At 38.7% G+C, this 14,780-nt stretch overlaps 1 protein-coding gene across 2 annotated transcripts in view; it reads left to right on the top strand.

Annotated features, from left to right (window-relative positions):
• Window positions 1-14,780, top strand: part of HECW2 (HECT, C2 and WW domain containing E3 ubiquitin protein ligase 2) — a 318,168-nt gene that overhangs the window by 204,103 nt on the left and 99,285 nt on the right. For both annotated transcript variants that reach the window (XM_039844303.1, XM_039844304.1), the window contains 5 exons: window positions 164-1,513; window positions 2,769-2,864; window positions 9,633-9,783; window positions 10,638-10,741; window positions 11,242-11,366. In XM_039844303.1, the coding sequence (XP_039700237.1) occupies window positions 164-1,513; window positions 2,769-2,864; window positions 9,633-9,783; window positions 10,638-10,741; window positions 11,242-11,366 (1,826 nt within the window). The remainder of the gene's footprint in view (window positions 1-163; window positions 1,514-2,768; window positions 2,865-9,632; window positions 9,784-10,637; window positions 10,742-11,241; window positions 11,367-14,780) is intronic.

Raw genomic sequence — 14,780 nt, 5'->3', positions numbered from 1 at the left:
TTTAGTAGTGAGTAAAGAATCTTAGCAAGTTGGTAATACTGTAAAGAGGCCTCACTGGGATGACTGAATTTTTTGAACTAATTGGTGGCAAAGCAATAGGACATTAAAAGTACATTGGTTGTTACTACTTCATTTTTTTGTAAATGCTATTTTTCTCCTTCAGATGCTTCTCCAGAAGCTGTTGGCACAATACTCGGAGTCAATACTGTGAACGGAGACCTAGGAAGCCCTTCTGATGAGGAAGACATGCCAGGGGGGCATCATGACAGCCCTGTTTGCTCTAATGGACCAGTGTCTGAGGAGAGTGCCAATGGGACCCCCAAGCATTCTTTCAGGACTAGCTCAACTCTGGAAATAGACACAGAGGATTTAACCTCTACTTCTTCAAGGGCCTCACCTCCCAGAGGACGTCAGGATTCACTCAATGATTATTTAGATGCTATTGAGCACAGTGGCCATTCCAGGCCTGGCTCAGCTACCTGCTCGGAGAGGTCCATGGGAGCCTCTCCAAAACTGAGGAGTAGTTTTCCCACCGACACAAGACTCAATGCCATGCTTCATATTGACTCAGATGAAGAAGACCACGAGTTCCAGCAAGACCTGGGTTATCCCTCTTCTTTGGAGGAGGAAGGAGGGTTAATAATGTTTAGCAGGACATCAAGAACTGATGATGTGAGCCTGACGTCTCAGACAAAGCCAGAAGACAGCCCAATGGAGATTGAGGAAGCCTCCACAAATGAAGCTGCTTCCTTTGAGGATAAGCCGGAAAATCTTCCAGATCTTGCAGAGAACTCTGTACCCTTGGGCTCAGTTCCAGATGAAAGTGAAAATGGCCCGGAGTCTCAACCCCGTGCTGACCAGGACAGCACCGAATTGTGTGGCTCTCAAGAGGTAGATCAGCCCACGAGTGGGGCAGACACAGGGACTTCTGACACATCGGGAGGAAGCCGAAGAGCCATCAGTGAGACTGAGTCCCTTGATCAGGGGTCTGAGCCTTCACAGGTGTCCTCTGAAACAGAACCCAGTGACCCCGCCAGGACAGAGAGTGTGAGTGAGGCGAGCACCAGGCCTGAGGGAGAGAGTGACCTGGAAGGCGCTGACAGCTCCTGCAATGAGAGCGTTACCACGCAGCTGTCCTCAGTGGAGACACGGTGCTCATCTCTTGAGAGTGCGCGGTTTCCCGAAACCCCAGCCTTTTCTTCCCAGGAGGAGGAAGACGGAGCCTGTGCAGCAGAGCCCACGAGCAGCGGCCCCGCAGGAGGGTCACAGGATTCCATATGCACTCCTGGTTCTTTACCTGTGGTGCAAGTGCCCAGCGGAGAGGAGGAAGGGCCAGGGGCAGAAATGGCTGCTTTACCTGACCAGGACGAGGTGGGGGAGGTCTGGCAGCGGAGGGGCAGCCTAGAGGGAGCTGCTGCTGCTACTGAGAGCCAGCCCCAAGAAGAGGGTGATGCTGGGGATGCCCAGGGGGCTTGTGAAGGGGCCACTGCCCAAGAAGAGGGCGCTACTGGAGGTAGGATGTAGAAGACAGCATGGCTGTTGGCTCAAGCATACCTGCTCAAAGAGAAGTTTTATGGTTTTGTCCCTTAATGTAAATTATACTACAGGTTGACTATTATCTGAATTCTTCACCTTGGGTTTCAATTTTAGCTTTATTATTTTTTAATAGATCTTCTATTGCTGAGATAAGAGGCCTGTCGAATAACAGTCTTCAGACTAAAATAATGACTCTCGAAGCTCCGTATCAGGAGTGCTGTTTGGGGACCCGCTCTCCCCTGGAACAGCCCATGAGGTGGAGGGGTGGGTGCCCTGTCCACACAGGCCTGGAGGACCGGGATACCTGAGGTTAGGTTGAAGGATCGAACTGCGCATGTGCATGCCGCGACAAGGCATCCAGGGCGCACCCGGGCACCCAGGGCCCAGTCCCCTTGTCTGGGCAGTATGAAAACAAAACAAAAACAAACTTAAGTAATAACTCTCTGGGGGAAGCTGCATTCGTAGATACAAAACCAAACAGGCCAGCAGTTCAGCGTTAGTGTAAACTGTAGAAGTTTTTGCGGACACCTTAAGGTCACTTATTGCATAAAACTTTCAAAACAGAAAGTTAATATGTGCTTTGCATCAAATGTAATATTTTTGCATTCTGTTTGTGTGTCTGAGGATGCAAACTTACACATAAAATTTGTATTATGTCTTAATGAATGCAGCTCAGTTGAATGATCCCTTTAAAATGTTCAGTTATAGATGCATCAAAAAATCTAAGGATAATTTCATATGCCTAAATAGCATAGACTCAGAAATAGGAATGATTTTCTTATTTTGTAATTTATTTTTCTGCTTAAAGTTAAATTATGTCCCTTCTTTTCTTCCTCCTCTAGTTGTTTTTGTTTCCTTCATTGTCTTGTGGCCGTTGTGTGGCTCTAAAGCATTAGTACATGACCAGGACAGAGGCTAGGGTGGGAAAAGGTGAGGGAGGGGGAGGGATGGGAGCAGATGGGCATCTCTCTAGAAGACCCTTTTTTGACTAAGCATTCACTTTCTGTTTTCTCTTATTTCTGAGTCTTCATACGGAAAATGAGGCTAAAGAGAGAAAAAACACTAGCTGTTTTTTCTGTTGGATTAAGAAATTTTTTTCTTATTAAAGTATACAATATTGTATTAGTTTCAGGTGTACGTGTTAGTGTTTTTTGTTTGTTTGTTTGTTTTTAAGACTGTTTTGACACTGAAAAGGAAAACAATATCTGGATAACTTCTACCTTTACTCTTAGGTTCTCAAGCCAACGGCCACCAGCCACTGCGATCGCTGCCTTCAGTGCGCCAGGATGTTAGCCGGTACCAGAGGGTGGACGAGGCTCTCCCACCAAGTGAGGACTTGTTGACTAAAGGGCTCACCTTGATCAAAGGGTATAAGGGTGACAGGGCCCAGGAACCTAAAGGATGGAAGACTGGTACCCAAGAGGGAGGGACCTGGGGCCTGCCACCTGACAGGGCAGATGTAGTCTGGAAAGTGCTCTGCTGAGGACTCCTTTCTGGTGAATGAAAGGGCAGCAGGGGGAAAAGTAAATACTGTGATGCCTGTGGAGCAAATAGTGTAATCAGGGAAATAATTCCAGATATTTTAGACAATAGGATGTATAATAGGATTTTTTTTTTTTAAAATATGCCTAATGGCAGCACAGATTTTCAGTTACTAGACAAATTGGTAAATCTCTTAGAAAAGCCTTACTCTGTAATACGCTGCTTTTTTTTTTATTCACTTACAACATTTTAAATAATTAAGTACAAGGTTCTGGTATTTTTCTTAGGGATATACAGAGAAGTGTTATTAATTTTGGAAATTAGCCTACCATTTATTCGGAGCATGATAATTATCTGGGGATTTGAAAAATATTTCATTTCTTTCACTTTAAAGAAATACGTAGCACTTAAAGGAGAGATGGTTGAGGATTAGGGATGCTGAGAAATAGTTATTCATCTGCATTCAAAGGTCTGAGTGATGCCCATAGCCAGTTATACTCTGGATATAATTTAAACTCTATTTAAGTTTCTAGAATCCCTGAAAATAATATTGCTTTGTGAAAGCAAAGCATTTGGATAAAGTTGAGTAAATACTGCTTTTAAGAATACATTGGAAAATATACCTTTCTATCTTATTGCTTTCCCTTCTTATTCACCCTCCTTACTTACTCATCTGATATGTGATCATGGCAAGAGGCTGATGTCGTTGGCCCTCTGTGTTTTAAAAATGGTGAGACATAAAGGGGTAGGAGGAATATACATTTAAAAAGCTAAAAGTCTGATTGGTTAGTTTTGGTGAGTGCTGACAAAAAAGCTGAATGATACTATGTACAATTTAAAATATTGGCTTGATCCTTTCGAAATTCTGTTGTGCACAGATCCTCCCCTTGTTCATACATTTGGATAATGGAGGGTGGTTTATCATAGGAAACATATTTTAAGCAGTTTTTTTTTTAAATGAATTAACCATTGTGTCATCTTAATCAAGGAGGTAAATAGCTTCCTTATTGTTTACCCTTGGAGAAAAGATTAGAGTCAGAAAAGGAAAACATATTCCTGGAAGATATTTAAATATAATTGGAGAAAAATGAATTAGAAACACCAGAAGAGAATTCTGAGAGAGCTTTGATTATATGCATATGTGGATTAACAGTAAATAAGAGTTACAGAGGCCTGGACAAGAGGCACAGTATTTCATCCATGTATGGATAGATGACATCTCCCTGGCCACATCCAATTGCTCTGATTTTTGTTGGACCATGATTTCGGTCTCTAGAATAGATTTAATAACGACAGACACTTTTTTAATGAAATTATGACCACTATTTCATTGCATTTGTTTAAACACTGATATTTGCGTTACACAGATAGAATATATTTTGGGATTTTAAAAATATAAACAAGTGGTAGTTCATTTTAATAAGTTGATTTATTCAAAAGTAAAAAAGCAATTTAATCTTGTATCCAATTTGAGGAGCGAATGATGAACAGGATTGTTTCATCTCTTAAATGACCTGGCTCAATTATTTTAGGGCTAACAGTTATACTTTTAACACTATTAAAATGATAATACCTGAAACTTGTAAAGTGCTTTACAGTTTACAAAGCACTTTTACATGCTTTCCTTGTTTTAAAAAAATTCTTTGTAAGTTTTGTGAGGTAGGTCAAACTGGTCTTATCTGTAATTTATAGATTGGTGAGTAGAAATTAACTAATCTGATTTTCCCATTTTAAAGATGAAAAACTGGAGCTCAGATAAATTGGTAACTTGTTTAAGATACCATACTAGTAAAAGTTGAGACAGAGTCTCAGACATTCCTTCTCTATCAGGCATTCCGATCTAAGATTAGAAGGGAAGGGACTAATGTGTGGATAGATGAATGTAAATTCTGAAGCTAGCAGAGTGGTGGCTTATAGTGTGCTATATTTTCTATTAGGTGTAAGCAACTCCTCAAGTCAGAGGATTTGGAGGTTTTACTGAAGCTTTATATACTATAATGTTTTGAGGTCAGACCCAGGAAGGTTCAAAAAGTACTTTCTTTTTCTTCTTCTGGGTTAAGTTTACTCAGCAGGACCTTCCCTGCTCCTCAAGAGAAGTGGTTGCAGTGACATGACAGTATGAGCGACTGTCTCATGGCCCATATGTATTTGATTCAGACTCAGAACTGCCTTTCCTCTCTGTATAGGTCACTATCTCCAGACCCATAGCACTGGCTGCTGAAGCTTTTTGTACCTTGGCTTTGATGCCCCCCCGCCACATGATTCTTTTCTTTTTCATGATTATTATCACTGTTATTGTTTGAGCTTATTTTCACCTTATAAAATACTTGGGTGCTAACATATAGTGAAAAAATTATCCAGCAAACTTATGCTCCTCTCCGAAGATTACAAACTTAGTTAAGAGGATTCAGTGGTATCCTCGCTCTGCCACATTACTCTTATAGCTGGTCATATGATAGTCTACATAGCAGTGTTATGACTAATCTCTGAATACCTATTTGATCTCTTTATATAAAGCAGTTTTCTTTGTTTGTTTGCTTCTTTCAGTCTTATTCCTTCTATCTTAGGGTTAAGGAACATTATCTTGGATTTAGTACAAAGATTGCTCAGATGTAATGATGATCTACCAATTGGTTCTCAAAATCTTACTCTTGCTTTAGGACCTTGTGTTGTGAACTTGTGGGCTGTGTAACTTCAACCACTTGTTTGAAAACGAAGTTATCCATAAAAAATAAGAAAGCTCCAGGTCTTGAGAGCAACATGGCACTGCTGAGAGCCTTCCAGGGAAGCAGCTTGAACCTGAATATGCACTGAGTGCTTTAAGAATTTGCTGTATCTTATCCTAAGATGATTGATGACACTGGCAGCTGGAGGCAGTTCAGGGCTGAAGCCTACCAGAATTCATCAGCATGACAGATCTTGGTTTCTTTTTAGCATTAAGATAAATGAAAAAAGAATGGCCAGCTCAGCTCCTTCTAAAAAACTATTTTACCTTTCTCTTATTGACTCCAATGTAATTGCGACTTAACCCATTGCTGTACTGGAGAAAATAGGGAATTGTTGAATAAATGTTTTTTCCTCAAAAGGGTAGAAATAGAAATAGATTCAGGATAAACTATTAGTGGACTCTTCTAGGACCCCAGAATTGTTGTCATATTGTTAGGACAAATGCATAGTATATGTAGTGGGTTTCTATGGATAGCTCTGGAAAAATACAGAGGAATGTTTATCATTTTTTTCGTGGTCATGCACTTTCATTTTTAAGGCATCCTTTGAAATGAAGGCCTGAAAGTAGGCAGTGAATCTGAAAAATATAATTAATCTTAGAGTTTCTATTATGTTTAAGGCTAGGGGCTCTTATTTTCTAAAACTTGAAAGTTTTGAAAACAGAAAGGATACTTTTAATCTAAAAAGTTACTACCTTCAAAATTGAAGATTAAGGTACAAAATTTGCAACTATTTGAAATTTTTAAAAACTTTTTATTCAAATATAATATACATATAGAAAAGAGCACATTCAGCCTGCTGAATTCTCTGGAACCGAACACACCCATGCAACCAATACCACGTCACTGACACCCAGAAGTCTCTTTGTGCCCCACTTCAATCACTAAGCCCCACTCCTGAAGGAGGCCTACCATCCTGACTCCAAAATCACGTATAAGTTCCACTTACTTTTGTACTTATATAAATGGAATCGTACTTCCTCATGTCAAAATGAGAAAAGCAAAAAACTTTTTAACACTGATGTCTAGCATCTATCACAAACTGGTCCCCCCTTCCCCCCAAAAAAGTACCCTTAGTTCATTATAACTTCAACATCTCATCATTTTGGTGAAGATACCATGGTTATTATAATTTTTTATATAGTGGGTTTATAAATTTATAAAATTCAGGTATTTGACTTTTGTAAATCCAATTATAACAAATTCAAGCCCCCACTCATAGTTCCCTCACTCTTTTGAGTCATGTAGAGAGTCTAATTCTGGCTTCTCCTGATACATAATTTATTCTGTCTAGTCACTGACCTTCTTCTCAACCTCAGCATTCACAGAGATGTGTTCACATCTTCATCTGCTCACCACTTGGGTAAGAGTGGATACGTATTTCATGAATCCGTCAACAGCCTAATAGTCTTTACCAATCCAATGCCAGGTGCTCATTTGAAACCAGCAATATAGCATTTCTCTTTTTGGGAACTTGAGTAACGACCTCAATTTTAAGATATGAGATTCGATGGGATAATTTTAATGTGCATCCAATGTCCTATGTTCTTAGAAAGAAAATCCTTGGAACTTGTTTTCTTATTCTCCTCACTGCTCATAGAAATGCCTTGATTTGAATACAAATTAAAGTTATTCCTGGTCTTCGTGGAAAGTGAATACAAGAATAATTCTTTTTTATGGCTGTATGTTATCTAAATTATTTATTCATTCATTACCTGCTATGTGCAGGGTACAGTGGTGAATACATTTGGAGATTTTCTACCCTACCCCTATTTTGCTACCCATGTGGCTGTCAAATAGGTCCCATTTCATGAGGTTAATTCTCATTTAGTTTGTTCAAGGAAAAAGTTCTATCATCGAAGATAATTTTTTTACTTTATTTTGTCAGCACATGGAAAGCATGCAACAATGTGTTTTCTTTTCTGCCTTAGCTGCCAAAAAATTGAGCCAAATTATAGTTATAACCTTATCTTGGGTGTTTGGCAACATCTTTCTTTCTGCTTCCTTTAGTTGGTTTCTGCTCTGTTTATATCCCTAATTGACCTATTCTACATTTTTTAAAAGTTGGAAGCTACTGTGATAATTCTTGAAGAAGGAATGGCCATTTGTTTTCATGTACATTTGATTTGATGTGTAGTATATGTTTGAATCATCCTAGCTCTAATGAGAAAGGAAAGAGATGAGAATAATTAGTTCTTCAATTTTTGAGATGGGAAAGTTGTGTAAGAAGCAGATCAAAGGGTTTTGGAAAATGGTTCCTGAAAATACTTTAATGTAGTTACTATTTGTCAGCATATGGCAGGCTAAACACAAGGTCTTTTGGAAATGTTCTATTGATGGAATTATAGCTGTCCCCCCAAAATTCCAATTTGGCAAGCTGGTTCCTTGTGAGTCTATGTTACCTTGGAGTGTGAGAGACACTGAGTTGTATTGTGATTGTGTAGTGCTTTTCCTCAGCCCAATTTTTCTTTCTTGCCATTTGTCGTAAATTACGTTGTACTGAGATGAACAAAAAAAGATCTTTCCACTCCCTACTGAGGCAGCTCTCAGTGATCATCTGGTGTTCGCTGGAATCTACTGTGCAGTTCTCTCCAACCCAAAGACTTCGTTAGAATACTTGCTCTGTGGGTAGTCAGGAGCAAACATGCCTTCCTCCTGTTCTCCAAGATTAGACCTGTGATATCTGTTGATAAGCTGTGTGATCACATGGAGAATTTTGAAATAATCAAGCTGCTCAGGAGAAAGGCCCTTATTTCAAAAAATAGTTTACATAGAAATAGAAATATATAAGAACTTTCTTCAACTGTATGGTGACAGAAGGAGACGAAACTTCAGATGATGAATTCACAATGCAATGTACAGATGATGTATTATAATATTGTACACATGAAACTTATATGACCTTATTAACCAGTTATCCCCAATAATAAATAAATAAGAGGTGTGTATGACAAAAAAAGTAAGAAGGAAAGAAAAGAAAGAACTTTTCTGATTAAAGAATAGATCTCTGCTATTTTCATATGTTTCTATATAAATTACCTTTCCCAGCTGCAATAAGTTTAAAATTTTTGCCTTTTAAAAGCATTAGCACATGCTCTGTGTACTTTATTGTGGCATAGCCTTTTATAAAGTCACAGGGGTGAAACTTCTGGGTTTGTGGACCAGTCTGCTTGATGTTTTTACTGAATATGCACTTATATATTTGTTTACAAAGATTTGTTAAACATGCACATATATATTTGTTTACTTAATCAATGAGATTGCTTAAACATAAAATTAAATAATCTTTTAAAACATTGTATTTATTTGAGGTTAGATGCAAGTGATTACCCTTGCTCTGAAAATGTATTCATCTTTGGGGAAGTACAGATAAGTGTGTAGATGATGATAGTGTTTAACGACTAGGCTAGCATTATTTTCTGCTGATGACTACATTTACTAAAATTGTATAAAAATGTGCATGTGCAAGTTTCCAATTATGAGTCTATCATCTAAACTGGAAAAAATAGAAAAAATCCATTTTTTAGTGAAAACAAACATCAATACCAATTTTGATGGGACTGTCTCAAGAATTATAATATACTATTTGTATTTTTTAAATACTGGTGCTCATATATAAAGGATGAGCATTGTGGGCAGATCTGGAAGGATTCTCTACATTCAGAATATTTAAGGGATTGGCATTACACACAGAGGATGTGTTTACTAACCAGCCACAACAAAGTCTGGTATGGACTGAGGGGAAATGCTGGGTTATGCTGTGAGGTATATGTTATTAGCCCCACGTTACAGCATGTCAGAGAGGGAAAACACATGCCGAACTTAATGAAGCACGTTAAGGGCCTCAGCCCCTCTCCTAACCCCTCTGGATGCATTACTACTCTTTAGACTGGGAGGCGCGCATCGACAGCCACGGCAGGATCTTCTACGTGGATCATGTAAACAGAACCACAACGTGGCAGCGGCCCACAGCTCCCCCCGCCCCGCAGGTGCTGCAGAGGTCCAACTCCATACAGCAAATGGAGCAGCTGAACCGGAGGTGAGGATGGGTATTTTTGCTATGGCTGTTCTGTTTTGTGGTTGGGCTAATTTTTACATAGTGCAAAGTAGAGAACATGGTTGTCTCTCTTTGGAAGCCCTGTTATTAAGATATAGCCGTTCCCTCTTTTTGATTCATAAGCTTCATTGAACTTCTCTTGGTTAAAAAATAATAAACACACACACACACACACACACACATACACACACATACTGCACTGCTGGTGTGGAAACTGGAAAGGAAATTAGTAAAAATGACTCCTTTAGTCAGCCCAAGGCATTGATCTTTAATAAAACAGAGTACATACATTTATAATTTGAAGCCAAATATCATTTTAAATATCTAGAATCTTCATTCAGCATGCATCTTTATTATATCAACTTAAGTTTTTAAAATCTGTCGCTCTTTTTCAAGAACTAATTGCTATAGGACAAAGTTGTTTTTTTCTTTAGCAATAGAGGAATTTAATTTTCTTTAGTAAAGAGCCACAATTTCTTTAAAAAAAAAATATTAAATGAATGTTCCACAAACAATAGAGAGAGGAAATTCAATGGAATGGAATGTACTTAAACAGATGGCCTAGAAGGTCTGGGAATGGGGGTTTGGAATGGAGATTTGGGGTGGAGGTTCGGGGTGGGGGGTTTGGGGATGGGGATTCGGAAGGGAGGAGTTTGGGGATGGGGTTTGGGAATAGGGTTTGGGAATGGGGGTTCAGAGATGGGAGTTCAGGAATGAGGGTTTGGAAAGAAATGATTGAAGCTAGGAAGATAGCGAAAACTTCTGGGCTCTAGGGAAGCAGTTGAGTCCCACATTTTAGAGGCTACTGTGATATAACTGTAGATTCATGATTTTAGATATCAGAGTATCCGCAGAACCATGACTAATGAGAGGCCTGAAGAAAATACCAATGCTATTGATGGGGCAGGGGAGGAAGCTGACTTTCACCAAGCCAGTGCAGGTAAGAGAGCCTTTGGGTCGCTTTGTTTTGTAATCTCATAAAAGTAGAAAACAAGTAAGGATTTCCAAGAAATGAGGCTTTTCTTCCAGAGAACTTTTGATCTTCAATGAGATCTGGTAATCCAGTTCAAAAAGTAGAGTTCTCCAGAGACCTCTTCTAATCTTTGACTTTTTATTAGTACTAAGAAAAGAATCATAAAACCAAAGAGAATATAAATTACTTTAATCTCTGGATCTGTGGGAGTGTGGAAAAAGATTGAATCGGATCACTTAAAACATCTAAGGATGCATTAAAATGTTAATAGTGACTAGAAATATTCTATTTCATTTTAGTGTAATTAAGAGCAGTCAGGTTTTATGTATGAATTTACATCAAAGGAAAAAGTATTTGGAGAATAAAATAATAGCAAATGATGTAGGTCTACATGGATGGAAGTGAATAGGTGTGTTTCTTTCACATGGAAAGCTCTCCCTGAAAGCCTTGTGGTCTGCTCCATGTAGATTTCCGCCGGGAGAATGTCCTGCCCCACTCTACCTCCAGATCCAGGCTCACGTTGCTCTTACAGTCTCCCCCTGTGAAGTTCCTCATCAGCCCAGAGTTCTTCACTGTGCTGCATTCTAACCCTGTGAGTACCAAATCGGAAAGTATGTGATGGGAAAAGTAACAGATCCAAAGGAAATTATCCTTGTGTATGTAATAATAATAAGAATGATAACAGCGAATGTTTACTGAGCACTGTGTGTGCCAAGCTCTATGTTAAGCACTTATATATGTTTTAACTCATTTAGATCAAATAAAGCTATGTTTTTCTAGATGAAGAAACTGGGACCCAGAAAGGTTAAATAGCCTTCTCAAGGTTATTTAACTACTAAATAGTATCATTGGGGTTAAAATCCCAGAGATACTGACTCCAGAGTCTATGCTCTTAATGACCACCTATTTTGCCAGCACAAATATAACTAAATATCTGAGCATTGACAGCAGGCAGTGGTCAGATTGGGCTTTGAGATTGTGGTACAGGTTCTCCAAAAGAAATACATTGCTGCAATCTGAAAAATAAATCAATAAAGAGAGGAATATTTTAAAGATACATGAAGTTTGTTTGGAAGATCAGGTTTTTTGTTTGTTATGTTTGGTGGGGGAGGTATGGTGATTTGTTTAGGATGAAGTACATTTACATTTCCCTCCTTTTACTAATGTGTCTATTCTTTAGAAGCCCTACCTCTGTGATTTCAGTAGTTGCCTAAAAATGTTAGTATCATCTAAAAGAATAAATCTTTTGTTAACCAGAAGATGGTAAGAAACTTCCAATTTTTAATCAGTGTTCTAAATAGAAATCATTTGTCTCTCTCCTTTACCTATTTGCTTTCATTTCTTCTAGTCCTGACCTTTAGCCAAAATTCTACCTCTTTCGTGATCTTAATTCCTTAACCAAGAAATCCCTGACAACCCACCCCCACACCCCCAATTAAATTCTCATGACAACCAGCTTCTCTAACTCTACTCACATGCCCATTTCCCACATTATTTTGGAATTACAACTGGGACTAGGAAATTTTTTATTTTACTCAGAAAATATTGACCTCCTGGAGGCACTAAGGCATGTGAGGTCCATGGAATGACTGAAAAACGTTGTACACCTGTTTTCTGGTCATGAAGCATGGCATTTAACAAAAATGTTTCTAGGAAAAAAAAGAGGCTTTTTGAATATTATATAACTTATGCTAAAACTTTTGTGAAGAAAAACATTATAGTGTGATAGGAAAAATTAGAAAGCATTTCTTTATGATGTGAATCTTAAGTTGGATCACAAAATAAATAACAGACATCGGTTGGTAAAAATGGAGTAAGAGAGCCTTCTAGGTGGAGCACCTACATGAGCAAAAGTAGAAGTGAAAAAATGTATCCTATATGCATGATGAATTATTTTACTCATCCAATAAATGTTACTGAAAACATGATTTATGCTAGAAATTATGGTAGATAGGGAATTCGATGAGCTTCTTACCCTAGGGTAGACAAATAATAAGGGTAACTTTAGAAAGATGGTTATAGAATGCCTCTCTGAAGAAATAGTTTTGAGTTGAAAGCTGAAAGATGAGAAATCATCAGCCATGGGAAAAGCCCAGGGAAGCTCAGTCCAAGCAACTGGAACAGCAAGTGAAGGGACCCCAACAATCTGAAAAAAGCAGAGGGACTGCTGTGTAGTGATAGGAAGAGGCAGTGATGTGATACTGGATTGGAAAGTCAGCAAGATACAGATCATGGATCTGGCTGCAGGATATGGCAAGGAATTCGAATTTTATTCTGCGATCAGTGGGAAGCCCTTATGCACTTAGTGTGACATGCTCCAATTTCGAAACTATAGAAAGGCAGGAGTGAAAACAGATAGTGAACACAAAGGCTTTTCCATGGCCCAGGGGAAAGACAATGATGACTGGAACCATGATGTTGATATGCAGCTAGAGAGAAGTGCATGGATTTGAGAGATATTTTGAAAGCAGAATCAATAAGACTTGGTGGAAAATTGGTTGTTAGGGAAGAAACAAGAAATACTTCCAGAGCTTTGGTTTGACAAAGGGTTTAATCTTGTTGGATCAGTCATGCTGATGTGGGAGTAAACAGCGCTACATTTGACTAGGTATGAGGGAGACACAAAGAAAGAGGTTTTGTGTTTCAGGAAGGATTTTGGGTATAACACAATGGGCAAAGGGGGATTGCTCCACAAGTCTCTGAGGCTGAGGGAATGGCTTGCTGAAGATATTAATCAGAGGAAGGTTGTAGCTGCACATGGACTGATTTAGAATGAGGGAAACACTGGCCTTAGAAGTCGAGCTAGATGTAATCTGTTCATCATGATATGAGTTGATAAGAACCTAGACTGGGAGATAAGGAAATAGAGAAGGATCAAGCACTAAAGGAGTCACAGGCAGACGTTGTCAAGATTTGGAGGGTAAATAGATAGACCAGAATCTGATGATGACTCTGAGTGTTAATAATAATAACATATAAATAATAAATGAGAATACATGATTAATGAATAATAAGAGGAAAACTGGAATTAGAGTCCTGTTAAAAGAATGGAAGAACATATTGAATTTAACGAAATAGATTATATGCCTTAGGAAAAATAAAGTAGACTACAGGGAAAAGTAGAAGTCAGCATAGTCCTATCACCAGTTGTTGGTGAGATTATTAGTGTGTACATGTTTATTGACATTAATATATTTCTGTCTTCTTTCATTAGCTTTGCTTTATATGTATAAGCATCAATCTGGCTTTACTGCTCATTATCTTCTGGTTTACAGGTTTAGCTTGGAACAGAGAAGATGTGGGAGGAGGGTGAACAGTGAATAGCATGCTAGCTGTTGGATTTCATGCAAGAGGAATTAGACTTGCCATGCATTCAACTTAGCGACAGTTTGTTGATTTCTTATTATGTCCTAGGCACTGTGCTAAGTGCTTGAGATAAAAAAAAATGATAGCAACTGTGGGTCTTGGAGTCTCAGACTTGAAAACACATTCTGGTGTAATGAGTAGAGTTAGGAATGCAATGAAAATGGAAGGCCATAAAAAAACACGCTGCTGGAATGAGTAATTAACTCTGGGAAAGGCCCATGGGAGCAGCCGTAGAGGGTTTGCATTTGAGATAAGTTTCAAAGGCTGAATAGGAACTTGCCCTAGAAATGAGAAGGGCCAGTGCATTCTAGGTAGAAGGGGCATCATTCGCAAAATAAGGGATTCAATTTATGAAGTTGTAGGGCTATCTCGATAATTACTAAATTCTCAATATAGTAGTTTTTTAGTACTGAAACTAGATTCTTAGTACAGTAGTTTGATGTTCTTGGTGTGTTGAGAGCATAGGACATTAGTGAAAGTCAAATTTGAGCCTGGAAAGGTAAGCAGAAGCCAAGTTACATGAATCTAAACTTGTGTGTGGGCAATTTTAGGATATGGTAGGCTGTCATGCACGGAAGAATGGGCTAACATTGAGAAATGTGACTCTAAAACAGAAAGTGTCATGGCGTGGTGGGAATAG

The sequence above is a fragment of the Pteropus medius genome, unplaced genomic scaffold, assembly GCF_902729225.1.
Source record: "Pteropus medius unplaced genomic scaffold, Ma_sr-lr_union100, whole genome shotgun sequence".
Classification (NCBI taxonomy): domain Eukaryota; kingdom Metazoa; phylum Chordata; class Mammalia; order Chiroptera; family Pteropodidae; genus Pteropus; species Pteropus medius.
The sequence above is the reverse complement of the archived record's forward strand: the minus strand, read 5'-3'. Positions and strand labels throughout refer to the sequence as shown.